Source organism: Musca autumnalis, unplaced genomic scaffold (genome assembly GCF_047663935.1).
Source record: "Musca autumnalis isolate F117 unplaced genomic scaffold, ASM4766393v1 scaffold_5, whole genome shotgun sequence".
Taxonomy (NCBI): domain Eukaryota; kingdom Metazoa; phylum Arthropoda; class Insecta; order Diptera; family Muscidae; genus Musca; species Musca autumnalis.
The window spans coordinates 74,197,079-74,217,203 of record NW_027412088.1 but is presented as its reverse complement, the minus strand read 5'-3'; the positions used below and the strand labels follow the sequence as shown (position 1 = coordinate 74,217,203).

The 20,125-nt window shown below is 35.3% G+C and overlaps 1 protein-coding gene across 1 annotated transcript in view; it reads right to left on the bottom strand.

Moving 5' to 3' along the window:
* Positions 1–646: 646 nt before the first annotated feature.
* Positions 647–20,125, bottom strand: part of exp (expansion) — a 221,567-nt gene continuing 202,088 nt past the window's right edge. The window contains exons 9-11 of the mRNA XM_073989456.1: positions 18,660–18,744; positions 11,107–11,481; positions 647–2,553 (exon numbers count right to left, since the gene is read on the bottom strand). Of these exons, the coding sequence (XP_073845557.1) occupies positions 2,444–2,553; positions 11,107–11,481; positions 18,660–18,744 (570 nt within the window). The 3' untranslated portion in view covers positions 647–2,443. The remainder of the gene's footprint in view (positions 2,554–11,106; positions 11,482–18,659; positions 18,745–20,125) is intronic.

Genomic DNA, 20,125 nt, shown 5'->3' with positions numbered 1-20,125 from the left:
TGGGAAAGTTTTATTACCCGAACGAAGACTACATAAAATATTTCAGCCACTTTGGATGAATATTGAGGTCACAACCTTCAAAATACCGAAAATCGGGAGGTACCGTTCTATGGGGGCTATATGAAGGCGTGGAACCATACCAACAAAATTGGGAGGGGGGGGGAGTTTTATACCACCAATGAACACTTAATACCAAATTTCAGCCATTTCAGTGTGATAATGAAGCTAAAACCTTCAAAATACCGAAAATCGGTTGGTACGGTTCCATGGGGGCTATATCAAAACGTGGACCGATGTAGCCCATTTGCAATACCAAACATCCTAGGAGTAAAAGAAACTTCTGTACCAAATTTCAAAGCTCTATCTTAAAAATTGCGAACTGTATCTTGATTTCAACAGACGGACTGACGGACGGACAGACGGACATGGTTATATCGACTTAGAATTTTACCCTGATCAAGGGTCTCCAATGAATATTTCGATGTGTTACAAACGGAATGACAAATTTAATTATACCCTCCATATTATGGTGGAGGGTATAAAAAGAAGGCTCCGAATAATTTTTTGCTCTACTGAAAAACCGGTCGATTCTGGAACAGGCATTATATCTTCTACTGAAAAAACCGGTCGAAATTAATAATTACAATTTTATATTTTTTTGTAAATAATATTTATTTAAGAGTATTATCATTTGTTCATTTTTATAAAATATAATAATAAAAATCGATTTCGCTTTAACTTAAATTTATGGGGGCGTTTTTATCAGTATGCATTAGGGTGGTCAATTACCAGTTTAGTTTCGTTTGACCAACAAAAAGTACGAAAAAAATAATTCAGAATATTAAAACATAGAAAGTTATTTAATATAAATCGAAGAAAGTAAAATATTTCACAAAAAGAAAGAAGAAAAACTTAATCTGATAAGAAAACAGTTATGAAAAAAAAACAAAAACTTTAAAACTAGAATTAAAAATAAGAAGAAAGAAAGAAACGTGAAAAGTTATAAAAACTAAAAGCAAAAAAGCATTATGTGTGACATATAAATTTGTGGCAGTATAAGGTTTCGTGTTGCATTTTGTTGTTCTAAAATTACTTAACATAAAATATATTTTATATATAGAATTTTTTGTTTTAATTTTACACTAAAAATAAGTTTTTCTTAATTTTTCCAAACAAAATTACATTATGTGTAAAATCCAAAAACCTTTTATCCCAAACGTTTTGTTTTCGTAAAACCTGTTTGTTAGAATTTTGAATTTTTTATGTATTGAAAAAAAAAAAATAAATTAAAAAACAGGTTAGTTTTAGTTGAAAGATATAAACAATAGAAGAGTTTTGGGAAATTATATATTTTCGAATTTTTTTCATGAATAGAATGACTCTCTTATAAAATTACACATTTAAACAAAATGTTTTCGTTTTTTCTAACTTAAATGTGCTGCATTGGGCTACAGAATTTTATATGATTTTGAATATATACTTGGAAGGCGATGAAGTGTAAAATGTGGGCCCTATTAGGGATTGTCAATAAAAATGATAATCATGATTTTTAATAAATCAAACATATAAAAATTTTTATTCAAAAAATAGTCTTTTTTTATATTATTGATATTTAAAAATTCCGCAATTAAAATCTTTTTGTCTTCATTGGGGCCCACATTTTACACTGCATCACTTTCCAAGAATATACGTACATACAAATTATTATTATATTGTTTTGACTGTAGCACAATGTTATTAACATTTTGTCCCATGACATTTGCTTATAGACTAAATACACAACTTATTATATATTATATATGTTTTTATGTGTGTTTCTAATTAATTATTAATTGTATATATAAATTCTGTGCTTCGATTGATGATATTTTTATACATGGATTTAATGGAATGAGTTCTATTCTCATTTTAGTTTTATATTTTAAAGAAAAAGGAAAAAAAATTAATGGCGTTTTACATTAAGAAAAAAAGGAAGAATAAGAAAACTAGTATAAGATTTTTATGTTACTCCTTTGGCTCCCACTGTAGGAGCAAAGGCTCTCTTACATTAATAAAGAATTTTCAAAGTTTGTAAATTTCTTTTAAACCTTTTTCAACATTGTTCACATCTGTGTACGAAAATTCCTTATTATTCGTAAATTATTTATACAAACATATGTATGTATAAGGAAAAATAAAAATTATATCATTTAAATGTTTCACATAAAATGTCATAGAAGCAAGCAATAGTTGAATTGTTACACTAAACATATTTTTTATTATAGAAAAGAATAACTACTCTGTTTTAAGGTTAAACTTAAATATTAAGAAATATAAACTAAGTTTTTTACGTTCTTTTGTCAGACATTTCTGTCTGACATTCTGCAACTCTTCACCGCTTTCATTGTAGTAGAGTAGAGAAGTTGTTATGGAGCTTTTGCTATTTCATCAGTACGCCAACTTATCAATCCCATTCTCCGATATACAAACTACGTGGTGTTGGTATGTAACCCCTTGTAGGCAAAGGTAAACGGCCATAAATGTGATTATAGGGCGAATCAACAAGATCGGCATCTAAATGTGGCAAAACAGAAGGAAAATAAATTAATTAACATGTTTCTTTATTAATCTTAAGATTATTTCAAATGTTATATGAAATTAATAATAAATAAAAAACGTCCAAATCGTCCAACAAATTCTCTAAAAACAAATGACAAATTTCTTATAGAAACCAATTCCATATTATAAATAATATGTATGTATGTACACAAAGATGTATGGGTGTATTTTACAAAGGTGTATGCTGATGTGTTTTACAAATGAGTATTAATTTATTTTATGAAATAAAAGAACGTATACTAACTATGTATTTATGTATGTACAAACAAATTTGACTTGCTCACGAAAATATACATATGGAAGGCCCACAGTAGGTTTTCTACAGTAGGTTTTCTATCTGTAGAAGGCCATTAATCCACCGCAGACCTATACAAGGTTTTTTATCACTAGAAGAATTTTGGAAGACCTATGAATGGAACACCTTCTAGAGGTCTTTTGTAGAAGGAATATCTTCTGTAGGTATTCTATGGAGAAATCATCTATTTATATTAAACATTCTGTCGATAGAATTCCTCCTAAAGGAATGTTATGGATTCCTTCTAAAGGAATTATATGGATAGAACATCTTCTAAAGGTAAGATATTGAAGGAAGACATGTAAGACGTTTTCTGCGTATAGAAGACATATAGAAGGTCTTTATTCCATAGAAGTACTAAAGAAGGGACTTTCTCACACTTTCTTTCAGAAAGGGTATACAGAAGCATCCTTTCTTTCAGAATAAGTCTACAGAAGTTTAAAGAAGCATCCTTTCTATCCGAAAAGGGTCTATAGAAGCATCCTTTCTTTCCGAAAAAGGTCTGTAGAAGCATCCTTTTTTCGGAAAGGGCCTATAGAAGAAGAAAGGGTCTATAGGAGCACCATTTATTTCAGAATGGTTCTACAGAAGCACCCTTTCTTTCAGAATGGGTCCATAGAAGCACATTTTCTTCTAGAAAGGCTCCATAGAAGCACCCTTTCTGAAATAAAGTGTCTAAAGAAGCACCCTTTCTTTCAGAAAGGTTCTATAGAAGCATCGTTTCTCTCGTTTCGAAAAGGGTATAAAGAAGCAGAATGGGTCTATAGAAGCACCCTTTCTTTCAGAATGGTTCTACAGAAGCACAATTTCTTTCAGAATGGTTCTACAGAAGCACCTTTCTTTCAGAATAGGTCTATTGAATAGAATCACCCTTTCCGAAATAAAGGGTCTTTAGAAGAACCCATTCTTTCAAAAAGGGTCTATAGAAAGCGTATTTCTTTTAAAAAGGGTCTATAGAAGCATATTTTCTTTAAAAAAGTGTCTATAAGAGCACCCTTTCTTGCAAAATGGTTCTACAAAACACCCTTTCTTTCAGAATGGTTCTGTAGAAGCACTCTTTCTTTCAGAAAGGTTCTATAGAAGCATCAATTTTTTCCGAAAAGGGTCTATAGAAGCATCCTTTCTTTCAGAAAGGGTCTATAGCAGCATCCTTTCTTTCAGAAAGGGTCTATAGAAGCATCCTTTCTTTTAGAAAGGGTCTATAGAAGCATCCTTTCTTTCAGAAAGGGTCTATAGAAGCATCCTTTCTTTCAGAAAGGGTCTATAGAAGCATCCTTTCTTTCAGAAAGGGTCTATAGAAGCATCCTTTCTTTCAGAAAGGGTGTATAGAAGCATCCTTTCTTTCAGAAAGGGTCTATAGAAGCATCCTTTCTTTCAGAAAGGGTCTATAGAAGCACCCTTTCTTTCAAAAAGGTTCTATAGAAGCATCCTTTCCCTCCGAAAAGTGTGTATAGAAGCAGAAAGGATCCATAAAAGAACAATTTCTTTCAGAAAGTTTGTATAGAGGCGCCCTTTTTTCAGAAAGGGCCTATAGAATCACAATTTCTTACAGAATGTTTCTTATAAGCACCATTCCTTTCAGAAAGGGTCTATAGAAGCATTTAGCAGTTGTCAAAGACAGTGTTGTTGTGCAAAGGTAATATCTAGCCCCTCTGGAGCGGACGGTGGCCATAAGTCTCAGTCAGGGTAGTGCTTCAGTTGAGGACAGTTTATTTGACGACGAACTTGATAGCACAGTCGTTCCAGCGACTTCATCTACAAATAAACTGGCCGCGACCTACTAATCTTTTGTAATCAGGTCTCTCGAAAACCCAGAAGGACTGACCAGCTGATAAAACTAACCTAACTAACCTATTGAAGATGGAACCCCGACTAAAGTTTTGGTCGAAGAGGCTCTCACCGCCTCAAATAGCTCTTCGACTAGGTTGGCCAAGAAGAAGAAGGCTTATCATAGGTCGATGAACTACTTGAATAAGTCCATCATGAACAAGAGAAAGTCAACCTATTCACTCTACCAATGCTGGATGGAGTCACCACCGAGCTCTCTTTAGAAGCCAAGTATCTCGGCAGGAACTGACAGTCAAGAGTGCAATACGGTTCAAGGAGCTAAATTCATACCGTAGTTCCCATTACGGTTACACTGTGATTCTACGGCGATCGGGACTGTAACTGAGATCGGGGGAAATCCGTCGTTACGCAGATGATCTTCGAGCCAATGAATGTGCACATACCTCACAGGGAGGCCTGGACCCACAACCACCCACCTCTGGACGCTGGCGTCTCTAGCGATACCATCAACTTGCGACTCTCATATAAGATGAACAATAATTGTGGTGTCTTCCAAGTCGAAATTGTTGCAATTAAAAAAGCTATACAACGGATGTGCAATATGAAAAGGGGCATATTTGGACCGGTGACGCGACACTTAAATCACTCAAGTTCCTCTCTCTCTCTAGTATGCGGCAGTTTTGAACTCCAAGAATGTTTTGGGGACCATAAAATAAATCGTTACTTTATGTTGAATCTCGGGTCATTGCAACATCGAAGGAAATGGTATAGCGGATGAACTGGCACGTGGCTGATGAGAGTCAACAGAAATTGCAATAGAAAACTCAATCAAGCCAACTTTGTGTCACTTCATGAGGGAGCTAGATCAAAGATATCGGAAAAGGCAATGTAGGGTATTTAGGACTATCTGGCTAATACTCTTCAAGCGAAGAACCTCTCCAAGCGAAGAACCTCTCCAAGCGAAGAACCACATCCCTACTTCCAATGAAAAAATCCGACCTGAAATAGCAGTAGGATTAAACACAGGTTACTCCAGAATGCAGGTCAATGTCTTGCAAGTGGAAAGGAGATGAAATTGCTGACTTCTGCCGCCCATGCGAAAACGAAGAAGATACAGTGACAGTCGAGCACTTACACAAGATTCAATATCTGACAGCCTTCTGCCAAACCGAGAAACCAGAAAATAGGATGGATTAGCAACATCTCTGTGGATTGACCACCTACGCGAACCTAGAGAGATTTTCAATATTCATTGTGAGGCTTCTCTTTTGGCATGTCACTTATAAAAGCGGAGATATTCGCATAAAAAACGTTGACTATTTTTCCACAGAAGTTTTTTGCCCATTCCGATACATGAATATTATCTATCTATCACCAAACTCAAAAGACTTCTTTCGCTCTAGAACCCTGATCTCCATAAAAAATTTCGTAACGATCCAATCAAAATTGGATGGGCCGACGAACGTATGGACGGACATAGCCAGATCGACCCATGTGCATCTGTCCGCCCATCATTCCTTCTGTTGAAATCAAGATACAGTCCGCAATATTTAAGATAGAACTTTGTAATTTGGTACAGAAGCTTATATTACTCCTACAATGTTTGGTATTAAAAATGGACTATATCGGTCCATGTTTTGATATAACTCCCATAGGACGAGACTTCCCGATTTTCGGTATTTTGAAGGTTGTGGCCTCAATATCCCACCGAAATGGCTGAAATTAAGTATGTAGGGATTGTTGGGGCTGTCCAACTATCCACCCGAAATTTATCGGTATAGGTCAACGTTTTTATATAGCCCCCATAAAACGGTACCCGCGATTTTTGGTATTTTGAAGGTTTCAGGTCATTATCAAAACGAAATGGATGAAGTTTGATATTTAGTCTTCGATGGGGCCACAAAAAATAAAAAAAAAACATAAACATTTTCCAATCAAACAAAACTTTTAAAAATGGGGCCACAAAATTTGCTCCCAAAAATTTGTCAGGACAGGTCCACGTTTTGATATTGCCATCATAGAATTGTATTTCCCGATTTTCGGTATTATAAAGGTTTTAGGCTCATTATGATACCGATATGGCTGAGAATTGGTATACTTTGAGGCAACAAATCTTCTCTCCAGTAATTCTCAGTACAAGTTCACGTCTTCAAATGGCCCCCGTGGAACGCTTCCTCCCGATTTTCTTTATTTTGAAGGATTTAGCTTCATTATCACACCGAAATAGATGACATTTTGTGTTTAGTGTTCGATCGGGTATAAAATATTCCAAAATTGAATTATTGGTAAAGACGTTTTCATATAGCTCCCTCCCGACTTTCGGTTGTTGTTTAGGTCGACGTTTTGATGCAGCCCCTATAGAGCGGTACTCCCTATTTTCGATATTTGGAAAGTTTTAACTACATTATTTAACCGAAATTATTGAAATTTGGTATTTAGTCTTCCTTGGGGCTACAAAACTCTCTCTTAGAAATTTTGTCAGTACAGGTCCATGTTTTGATATAGCCCCCATAGAACTGTACCGCCCAATTTTCGGTATTTTAACCTCATTATCACATTGAAATTGAGGTATTTGCTCTTCTTGGGGCTACAAAACGTTTACTAAGGTATGTATCATTACGTTTTGATATAATCCCCCATAGAACGGTACAGCCCAGTTTTCGATATTTTCAAGGGTTTGTCCCCATTGTCCTACAGGATTGGGTAGTCTTCGTGGAGGATGTACAGAATTCCTGCAAAGAATTATCGCTATGGGATCACGTTTTTAAAAAGATTTAGGTCAAATTTTTTACCGAGTTGGTTGTTAATTTGAATTTTGTGTTCCCTTAAGATAGAAAACGTATTCGCGAAATACTATGCTTTTTTAAGCTTTGCTTTCTAGGGCGAAGGTCATTATTTGTGGGATTTTAATTAATTTAATTAATCAAGCTATATGACCTATGGAGATTCTATTGAAAAAATTAAATGTAGCGAAGTCCTACACATCAACCTTTATGCGGTTTATGCAATCTTCGTATTTGGAGCCCCTATTTATACGTACAACATTGAAAATTTGCTGTTTGTTTGTGTTTTATATTCCGAAAGACGTCTCATACAGTTTTCTGTCATAAGGCTGGGCTTCCCTTTGTTCCTATTATGAGTAACAATAAATATTTTATAATATAAAAAATATAAATATAATACATAATTTGTAAAGTTAATATGGATACAAGGACAATGAAGCCGAAATGCATGATATAGTAAAGAATCTGTTCTACCAGAATCTTTTTTTCTGGAATTTGTAGCAATTGCTTCCCTTGATGACACAAATACAACCTCAGCATATCAATGCATTATTTTTTCATTGTCCCCACATCTTCTCAAACACTTCAGCATAAACATTTGTGTATTTTACAAAAGAAAAATTTGTACAATTTTGAAATTTGTCATTATGAATTCTTGTTCAATTCCAAAATAACATATTTACATGGGTATTTCGAAGAATACTTAATGGGGGGTGGGGTTTGAATTGGTTTGAGGGGTCATAAAGTTAGTCCATAACCGTAACACACACTCAACCGAATAAGAAAAGAAAATATACGTTAATGAAATATGTATGTAGTTGATGGTGATTGGTTGGGTGGAGGGGGAGGTCATAAAGGTCAATATAGTTCATGTAAAAGGTGGTGAGCATAGGAAATTAGGGAAAAATAGGTTATGAAAATAAAGAAGCATCATTTGAAAATATTTACAGCAGTTTTTTTCAGTTGTGAAACCCCTACGGAAAACACACTAAATTCTCCAAAACAACAACATAACCTCAATAAAAAAAACCATAAACATTTTCCAATCAAACAAAACTTTAAAAAATTGGGGAAATTGAAGGCAAACCTAGTGGGGATTTTATTCATTCGATTTTTGAGGGAGGGTGGTGGTGGTGAGCATGGTCTTCGGCTAATAATCGAGTATTTGTATCTTTTTTAGGCTCAAGCTACGCTGTTTACGGGGTTTCAAATATCCATAAATTGATTCCATATCGCTTAGATCCAAACGACTAGAAGAGCGGCTGTTACGTCCGGAGTATTGTTGTTGTGATTCGGAAGTTTTCGGTTGCTGTGCTGATTGCTGTTGTCCTTGTTTATTTTCGTTTTGCTTGAGAGCTTGAGTTTGAGAGCTTTCATATTGGTTTTTGTCTTGATTTTTTTGTTGGTCCTTCGTCTTAGTTACATCCATGGTATTTGTTGCCTTATTGCTGCCGCTGTTGTTGTTGCTGCTGCTGTTGGATTTTCCTAAATCTGTTTTATTTTTAAAATTATTTAAAATGGTATCGGATTTGGTTAGAACATTGTTATTTAAATCAAATTGTTTATTTGCCGCTTGATTGCTAGATTTGCCGGGGCTAAGCAAGCTTTTTAAATTCATACGTTTGGCACCACGCCACATTGGTGCTGGCACCAAGGGTTTTATGGTATCGCGACTATATGAGGAGGCTTCCCGTTGTTGCTGAACTGTGCTTAAATTAAGTTGAGAATTAAATTTCTTGGCATTTTTAAGGCCCAGTCCTATGTCACCGTGGATTTTAACCCTATCATAGATATTGGTGGTAGAGGGCGCCTTTACTATTCTTTGACGCCCACCATACATATAGAGGGAACCTTCTTCATTGGGTTCTTCGAAAAAACTTTCTGTGGATTGTGATTTGCCACGCATTTGTAGAAGATTTGATGATTGCCGATTTGGATCTTGGCTTGGTTGAATTTGATTTTCATTGCCTTTTAGGGAGAGTTTCCTTTGGGGTGTTGGTGAACGTATTTGCCGAGAACGGGCCCTATCAACGTAACCATTGTCTCCATGATTATGCGACTGACGCCTTTCCCTAGATGGTGATTGTTGGCGATATTTGTGCTTGGCAGCATGGTCATTGAACTTGGGCCCTCCCTTTGACCTGGGAGCTTCCAATTGTTTCTTATAGTCCATTTCAGAGAGATTAAAATCCTCTATATCATCAAAATCATTGTTCAAATCAAAGGCACTACTATAGTCATAACCCGCTTTGGGTTTCATGTAGCCGCTATATCCATAAGTTTCTTCCGATTGGGAGAGGTCTTCACGCCCAAGCAGAGATACATCACTGTCGCTGCACCATTTAACTACACCACGGGCTTGAGAGCCGTGTGAAGAATGTTCCTTGGCTGCTGCAGCAGCAGCACCACTAAGCAACTGGTGTTGCCTCAACTGTTGTTGACTCAAACTGCGTACCGGTCGCTTGGGCACGGGTACGCCAAAGAGTGGCGCCAGCGTATAACAACTTACACAGTTGCAATTGTTATCGATTTGAGTACTGGACCTGCGTGTTGGCCTTGACTGATGATGGGTACGCCTTCTACGTTCCATTTCCAAGTCATCACTATTGAAATACAAATCATGGGCCTTATAGTAAAATTCCCCAGGCATGGAACGGGCATGTGGCGTCTGACTACTACCACCATGGCGTCCACACATGTATGCAGACGAACCATGCGCAGAGCGATGATGATGGTGATGATCGCGTTGATGATGCGAAGACGACGATGCAGAGTGATTGCGATAAGCTTGTCTTGGCTGATTGTAGTGATGATAATAGTTGCCAGATGATTGTTTTTGGCTAATGGCTTTGTGATTGTAATGCTGTTGTGTATGTGGTGGTGGATGTTGAACCTGTGTAAAATTTACATTTCTTGTCTGTCCATAAATATTGTCATGTGAGTCGTTTGTGGTCGAGGCCCCAGATGAGCCCATGAAATTTGTCATTACATTATGTCCATGTACTGTCTGTGATTGTTGTTGTTGTGGTGGCAACAAATTATTACTATTATTGTTATTGCTGTTATTATTGGTGGCATTAGGCATAGAATTGGCAATAGATGGAGGAGAAGCTGCAGAAGTAGAAGAAATAATAGAAGAAGCATATAATGGTACAACAGCACTAGTGGCTGCATTGGAAGAAATATGGGACGAGATAGCCTGAAGATTATGATGATGCTGTTGTTGTTGTTGCTGATGTTGGTGCTCATTACTGAAAGGTGCAAAATAATTATAAAAATTAGGAGGAGACCCCATAGGCGTTGAAGGAGCCCCACCACTGGGATGATAAAACATGCCCGCAATTGTTGCAGTCGCTGTTGCCGCATTCCCATTTGTCGAATGGGTCAGTGGCAGTCCTAACGCTTGTTGTTGCTGTTGGGTCTCTGTGTTACTATTATTACTACTAATAAAAGTCGTTGTTGCTGTCGCTGTCAATGCAGCAGCAGCTGCTGCAGCGGCCGCCGCAGCTGTTGGCCCTGTTACAGCTGCTGCTGCAGAAGTTGTCGATGTCGCAGTCGTAGCTGTTGCAGCTGAAGCTGTATTATGTTGTTGTTGATGATTAAGATGATGATGTGGTTGTTGTTGTTGTTGATTATAAATACCTATGCCACTTTCATAACTGCGCGTGTGCCACATTTGTTGCGCATGCGCGTGTGCATGTGCATGATGATGCATTGGGTGTGAGTGCTGTTGTTGTTGTTGCTGCTGTTGCTGGGCAACAGCTTGTGCTGCAGCCACAGCCATCATTTGTTGTTGCTGTATGTGATGTGGGTGCATGTGTGGCGGTGCCGGAGCATGCATTGCCGGATGCATGGGCATCATAATTGAAGTCTTCTTTTGGTTGTTGGTCAAGGTGTTCATTGAATTTTGTGCCGTTACGCCGCCGCCATTGCGATGTTCATGTTCTTTGGCCGCTTTCGAGGAGGATTTGACAAAGTTGGGAACGCGTGCACGTAGGCCACAATAGTAGGGATCATCTATTTCCGGGGACGAAAAGAAAAAAAGAGAAAATAAAACAAATTATTAAATATTTATTTAAAGAGAAATGAATGAAATGATTATGAACTAGAGACCTCCATAAATGTGGATTTTTTTAATAATTTTTAGAGCCAAACTTGACCTCCATACACGTGGATTTTTTGAAGAATTATTAGAGCTAACCTATACTTTTATAAAGATGGATTTTTGAAGAATTTTTAGAGTTAACCTAGACCTCCATAAACGTGGATTTTTAATGAATTTTTAGAGCTACACTAGACCTCTACAAACGTGGATTTTTTAAAGAATTTTTAGAGCTAACCTAGACCCCTATAAACGTAGACTTTTTAAACAATTTTTAGAGCTAACCTGGGCCTTAAAAAACGTGGATTTTTTAAACAATTTTTAGAACTAACCTGGGCCTTACTAAACGTAGATTTTTTAAAAAATTTTTAGAGCTAAACTGGGCCTCAATAAACGGGGATTTTTTAAACAATTTTAGAGCTAACCTGGGCCTCAATAAACGTGGATTTTTTAAATAATTTTTAGAGCTAACCTGGGCCTCAATAAACGTGGATTTTTTAAACAATTTTTAGAGGTAACCTGGGCCTCAATAAACGTGGATTTTTTAAACAATTTTTAGAGGTAACATGGGTCTCAATAAACGTGGATTTTTTAAACAATTTTTAGAGCTAACCTGGGCCTCAATAAACGCGGATTTTTTAAACAATTTTAAGAGCTAAACTGGGCCTCAACAAACGTGGATTTTTAAACAATTTTTAGAGCTAACCTGGGCCTTAAAAAACGTGGATTTTTTAAACAATTTTTAGAACTTACCTGGGCCTTACTAAACGTAGATTTTTTAAACAATTTTTAGAGCTAAACTGGGCCTCAATAAACGTGGATTTTTAAAAATTTTTTGAGCTAACCCGGGCCTCAATAAACGTGGATTTTTTAAAAAATTTTTAGAGCTAACCTGGGCCTCAATAAAAGTGGATTTTTTAAACAATTTTTAGAGCTAACCTGGGCCTCAATAAACGTGGACTTTTTAAACAATTTTTAGAGCTAACCTGGGCCTCAATAAACGTGGACTTTTTAAACAATTTTTAGAGCTAACCTGGGCCTCAATAAACGTGAACTTTTTAAACAATTTTTAGAGCTAACCTGGGCCTCAATAAACGTGAACTTTTTAAACAATTTTTAGAGCTACACTAGACCTCTACAAACGTGGATTTTTTAAACAATTTTTAGAACTAACCTGGGCCTTAATAAACGTGGATTTTTTAAACAATTTTTAGAGCTAACCTGGGCCTCAATAAACGTGAATTTTTTAAACAATTTTTAGAGCTAACCTAGGCCTCAATAAACGTGGATTTTTAAAAAAATTTTAGAGCTAACCTGGGCCTCAATAAACGTGGATTTTTAAACATTTTTTAGAGCTAACCTGGGCCTCAATAAACGTGGATTTTTTAAACAATTTTTAGAGCTAACCTGGGCCTCAATTTTAAGAGCTAACCTGGGCCTCAACAAACGTGGATTTTTTAAACAATTTTTAGAGCTAACCTGGGCCTTAAAAACCGTGGATTTTTTAAACAATTTTTAGAACTAACCTGGGCCTTAATAAACGTGGATTTTTAAACAATTTTTAGAACTAACCTGGGCCTTAATAAACGTGGATTTTTAAACAATTTTGAGAGCTAACCTGGGCCTCGATAAACGTGGATTTTTAAAAAATTTTAGAGCTAACCTGGGCCTCAATAAACGTGGATTTTTTAAACAATTTTTAGAGCTAACCTGGGCCTCAATAAACGTGGATTTTTTAAACAATTATTAGAGCTAAACTGGGCCTCAACAAACGTGGATTTTTTAAACAATTTTTAGAGCTAACCTGGGCCTCAATAAACGTGGATTTTTGAGCAATTTTTAGAGCTAACCTGGGCCTCAATAAACGTGGATTTTTGAGCAATTTTTAGAGCTAACCTGGGCCTCAATTAACGTGGATTTTGTAAACAATTTTTAGAGCTAACCTGGGCCTCAATAAACGTGGACTTTTTAAACAATTTTTAGAGCTATCCTGGGCCTCAATAAACGTGGATTTTTTAAACAATTTTTAGAGCTAACCTGGGCCTCAATAAACGTGGTATTTTTAAACAATTTTTGGAGCTTACCTGGGCCTCAATAAACGTGGATTTTTTAAAAAATTTTTAGAGCTAACCTGGGTCTCAATAAACTTGGATTTTTTTTTTAAATTTTTAGAGCTAACCTGGGCCTCAATAAACGTGGTATTTTTAAACAATTTTTAGAGCTTATCTGGGCCTCACTAAACGTGGATTTTTAAACAATTTTTAGAGCTAACCTGGGCCTCAATAAACGTGGATTTTTTAAACAATTTTTAGAGCTAACCTGGGCCTCAATAAATGTGGATTTTTTAAACAATTTTTAGAGCCAACCTGGGCCTCAATAAACGTGGATTTTTGAGCAATTTTTAGAGCTAACCTGGGCCTCAATAAACGTGGATTTTTGAGCAATTTTTAGAGCTAACCTGGGCCTCAATTAACGTGGGTTTTTTAAATAATTTTTAGAGCTTACCTGGGCCTCAATAAACGTGGATTTTTTAAACAATTTGTAGAGCTAACCTCGGCCTAAATAAACGTGGATTTTTTAAACAATTTTTAGAGCCAACCTGGGCCTCAATAAACGTGGATTTTTGAGCAATTTTTAGAGCTAACTTGGGCCTCAATAAACGTGGATTTTTGAGCAATTTTTAGAGCTAACTTGGGCCTCAATAAACGTGGATTTTTTAAACAATTTTTAGAGCTAACCTGGGCCTCAATAAACGTGGATTTTTTAAACAATTTTTAGAGCTAACCTGGGCCTCAATAAACGTGGATTTTTTAAACAATTTTTAGAGCTAAACTGGGCTTCAATAAAAGTGTATTTTTTTTGAGCAATTTTTAGAGCTAACCTGGGCCTCAATAAACGTGGATTTTTTAAACAATTTTTAGAGCTAACCTGGGCCTCAATAAACGTGGATTTTTTAAACAATTTTTAGAGCTAACCTGGGCCTCAATGAACTTGGATTTTTTAAACAATTTTTAGAGCTAACCTGGACCTTAATAAACGTTGATATTTAGAACAATTTTTAAAGCTAACCTGGACCTTAATAAACGTTGATATTTAGAACAATTTTTAAAGCTAACCTGGGCCTCAATAAACGTGGATTTTTTGAACAATTTTTAAAGCTAACCTGGGCCTTAATAAATGTGGATTTTTTAAACAATTTTTATAGCTAACCTGGACCTTAATAAACGTTGATAGTTAGAACAATTTTTAAAGCTAACCTGGGCCTTAATAAACGTGGATTTTTTAAACAATTTTTAAAGCTAACCTGGGCCTTAATAAACGTGGATTTTTTAAACAATTTTTAGAGCTAACCTGGGCCTCAATAAACGTGGATTTTTTAAACAATTTTTAGAGCTAACCTGGGCCTCAATAAACGTGGATTTTTAAACAATTTTTAAAGCTAACCTGGGCCTCAATAAACGTGGCTTTTTAAACAATTTTTAGAGCTAACCTGGGCCTCAATAAACGTGGATTTTTTAAACAATTTTTAGAGCTAACCTGGACCTCAATAAACATTGATTTTTAAACAATTTTTAGAGCTAACCTGGACCTCAATAAACGTGGATTTTTTAAACAATTTTTAGAGCTAACCTAAACTTGGATTTTTTAAACAATTTTAGAGCTAACCTGGGCCTCAATAAACGGGGATTTTTTAAACAATTTTAGAGCTAACCTGGTCCTCAATAAACGTGGATTTTTTAAACAATTTTTAGAGCTAACCTGGGCCTCAATAAACGTGGATTTTTTAAACAATTTTTAGAGCTAACCTGGGCCTCAATAAACGTGGATTTTTTAAACAATTTTTAGAGCTAACCTGGGCCTCAATAAACGCGGATTTCTTAAACAATTTTTAGAGCTAACCTGGGCCTCAATATACGTGAATTTTTTAAACAATTTTTAGAGCTAACCCAGGCTTCAATAAACGTGAATTTTTTAAACAATTTTTAGAGCTAACCCAGGCTTCAATAAACGTGGATTTTTAAAAAAATTTAGAGCTAACCTGAGCCTCAATAAATGTGGATTTTTTAAAAAAATTTTAGAGCTAACCTGGGACTCAATAAACGTGGATTTTTTAAACAATTTTTAGAGCTAAACTGGCCCTCAATAAACGCGGATTTTTTAAACAATTTTAAGAGCTAAGCTGGGCCTCAGCAAACGAGGATTTTTTTAACAATTTTTAGAACTAACCTGGGCCTTAATAAACGTGGATTTTTTAAACAATTTTTAGAGCTAACCTGGGCCTCAATAAACGTGGATTTTTAAAAAATTTTAGCGCTAACCTGGGCCTCAATAAACGTGGATTTTTTAAACAATTTTTAGAGCTAACCTGGGCCTCAATAAACGTGGATTTTTTAAACAATTATTGGAGCTAACCTGGGCCTCAATAAACGTGGATTTTTTTAAACAATTTTTAGAGCTAACCTGGGCCTCAATAAACGTGGATTTTTGAGCAATTTTTAGAGCTAACCTGGGTCTCAATAAACTTGGATTTTTTAAACAATTTTAGAGCTAACCTGGGCCTCAATAAACGGGGATTTTTTAAACAATTTTAGAGCTAACCTGGGCCTCAATAAACGTGGATTTTTTAAACAATTTTTAGAGCTAACCTGGGCCTCAATAAACGTGGATTTTTAAACAATTTTTAGAGGTAACCTGGGCCTCAATAAACGTATATTTTTTTAAACAATTTTTAGAGCTAACCTGGGTCTCAATAAACGTGGATTTTTTAAACAATTTTTAGAGCTAACCTGGGCCTCAAGAAACGCGGATTTTTTAAACAATTTTTAGAGCTAACCTGGGCCTTAAAAAACTTGGATTTTTTACACAATTTTTAGAGCTAACCTGGGCCTTAAAAAACTTGGATTTTTTAAACAATTTTTAGAACTAACCTGGGCTGCAGCAGCTAGACCTCAATAAACGTGGATTTTTTAAAAAAACTTTTAGAGCTAACCTAGACCTCTATAAACGAGGATTTTTTTAAAGAACTTGTAGAGCTAACATAGACCTTCATAAACGAGGACGTTTTAAGGAAGTTTTGGAGCTAAGCGAGACCTCCATAAACGAAGATCTTTTAAAGAACTTTTAGAACTAACTTTGACCTCCATAAACGTGGATTTTTTAAAGAATTTTTTAGAGCTAACCTAGGCCCCTACAAACGTGGATTTTTTAAAGAATTTTTAGAGCTAACCTAGGCCCCTATAAACTTGGAATTTTTAAGAATTTTTAGAGCTAACCTAGACCTCCATATACGTGGATTTTTTAAAGAATTTTTAGAGATAACCTTTGACCCGATAAACGTTATTTTTTTAAAGAATTTTTAGAGCTAACCTAGGCCCTTTAAATGTGGATTTTTTTAAAGAATTTTTAGAACTACTCCATAAATGTGAATTTTTTTTAAAGAATTTTAAGAGCTAACCTAGAGCTCCATAAACGTGGATTTTTTAAAGAATTTTTAGAGCTAACCTAGAGCTCCATAAACGTGGATTTTTTAAAGAATTTTTAGAGCTAACCTTGAGCTCCATAAACGTGATTTTTTTAAAGAATTTTTAGAGCTAACCTTGAGCTCCATAAACGTGATTTTTTTAAAGAATTTTTAGAGCTAACCTAGACCCCCAAAGGCATAATTTTCGGTGTTATGTGCCTCTTAAGCCATTAGGCTGAGTGTGTAATTAAAATGCTTATCTGCATTTTGACCAATTACCTCAGGATGAAGCTTTATGCTTGGTGGAGCTAACCAATAACCCAATTGACAAATGAACTTTGTCTTGTGGTAGCAAAATGCTTGTTGAGAAATTCAATATTTGAAAACCTACAAATGTTCCTAAAAGTTTTGTTTTTCATAGCAAATACTAATCAATCTCTGCGGCCATTCTCCGGAGATTTGGACCAATAAATAACCAACAACACAAATGTAATATTAAATGTATGAACATAATACCTTATGTTCATAGTTTTGTATTGTCTGCAAAACATATTACATACATACTTTTTTCTTGGCTACAGCCAATGACATTTTGTGCTGCTGTAAAATATTGAATGGTGTTTGTAACGTACACCATAGCTAGTATTTGTTTATAATATTATTAAATCAATGCCATTCACTTTACATACCTATGGGCCATAAGATGCAAGGTAGAGAAAAAAGTAAATCTAATCACACCCTCTCTTTATGTTGATCAGATAGACAGCGGGTCATATTAAATCCAACCACCAAGAATAATGGCCTAAAACATTGGTGATTTTTCTGCAATTGCACTACAATGAACCCAAGGATTGAATTTGCCGTCTATTGTTTCGCTTGACTGACTAACCCAATGCCTGATCGCACAACAACACCAAGTAATCGGTAATGGTCAGCACAAGTAGATATTTGAAATACAAATCTAAATTTTGTAACTTAAAACCATGATTAGTTGGAGTTTTTCTTTTTTTGACTTGGAACTTCGTTACTCTTGTGCCATAAATAAATCTATAAAATGCACGAATATTACATTTATTAATATTATGCATATTATTGTAGTGCGGTACGATTCAAATATTATCTTAAACTTTTCTATGGCTTTATCAGTTTTTCTTATTTGTAATGTATTTCATAAGCAAATGTAATACATGCTAAAGTCAGAGTATTTGTTTTGGTGGTCCAATAAATCTTACATAAAAAGTGGAAAATATGACTATAACTAAAATCCCCCCACACAATCTATGTTTGAAACATTGTAAACGACGACTAGACAATTGCTTAATAAATAGTCCATAAACCCATTTCGATTTTGCCATACTTATTTCTCTCAATTGTGTAATGAATATTCCTATTTTTGGTTTTGGAGTATGCCGAAATTTCCATATTGATGTTTTTTTTTTGTTTTATGAAAATCGTTTTTTGGGTTGGGTTATGGTTATGACTGTATTACAACACCACCGCCTACCATGTTAGAGCATTTTCTGGCATTTGCATTGTGTTTTTTTTTTCTACCAAAAAATACCGAAACAATTGCAAGGTAGCCAACCGCCTTTGTGGCGGCAATGGAGTGCTGATGCAGCTTCTTAAACTTACCATATTTCTTATTGTCTTTGCCTTTATCTGATTTGCCACGTGACAATTTAATACGAGTATCCACTTCGATGTCATCGTAGTCAGGCTAAAATGAAAACCAAGAAAAAAGAAAAAAAAATAATTAAAAAATATTGTAAAACTTAAACAAATATTAATAAGGTTCATTAAGTTTGGGGTCAGTAATGTTAATATTCAATCTTAAATCTCCTTATGACTTGCAATGTATTATGCAATATGCAGATAAATGGAGTTTATTATTAGATATGCAAAACAAAAAACTTTAAAAAAATTTTAAGTCTGGGCTCAAAAGGATCGCATACAAAATAAATCGCAATATATTAGACTGCCTGTTAACAAGACTTGTGGATGATTTGAGTTGCTTGCCAACTAAAAACATTTGATCGGGGACACAACCAGCGTTGTCTCGCAAATTATATATAAAATATAGCGATTTTTATAAAAAAGGACTCTCATAAATTCATCGACAAATATATTGCCTATTTTCACCAAGGGTCATTTTCTGCAAATTTCATGAAAAACCGTTCAGTAGTTTTGGACGGGTCTTTAAGTCCCAAAGATGTGCCTATATTCTGAGAGCAAGCACCCTATTTTTCGCAAATTAATTTTTAAACCGATACGTTTAAATTTTTTTTCAAATATAGCGTTTTAAATGAATTGGGAACAGGGGTGGTACCCCACCCCCTCCAAAAATCTCAAAATATATTTTATATTTTCAACATGGGACATCTTTGAACATTCCCTGCAAATTTCATGAAAATCCCTTCAGTAGTTTTGCAGTTATAAACAATTTTAAAAAAGGGGGCGAGGTCGCGTCTTTAGGCCCCAAAAATCCAAATCTTAAACTTTTGTCAAAAGATGGACCAGTGCTGTTAAATTTCTGGGGGAAAGTGTTGTAGCCCCAAAGAAGACTATATACCAAATTTCAGCCATTTCAGTGTGCACGGTGCTCTTTAAGCAATTTTAAATGCAAGGTGCTTACACCTGGGAAGTTTTTGCGGATTCTGAAACGAAAATGGTCATAGATGAGAAACATCAAAAAAAAAAAACTCGCCGGAGCGCTTTTTAAATTAATCGCGATTCAAGTTGACATTTTTAGGTTTTTTTAGGTTTTCACGATATTGGTTGGAAACCGGTAGTCCTATCGGAATAACACTAAAGAAAATGTTGTTGCTATGAAAATTCTCTACAAGATTGTCCTTTATGAATATTTCATAGATTTTACCGTTATTGAGATATAGAAGTTCAAATTGGGACAATGCGTTGACTGTATCGCTACCTTATAAAACAATGTTATACATGGTGCGCCTTAACTAACTTCAAGTGAAAACCCCTTACACCTGGGAAGGTTTTGCGGACTTTGAAACAGCAATGTTCATAGGTGAGAAAAATCCAAAAACAAGAAAAAATCGCTGGAGGGATTTTTTAATAAATCGCGGTCAAAGTTC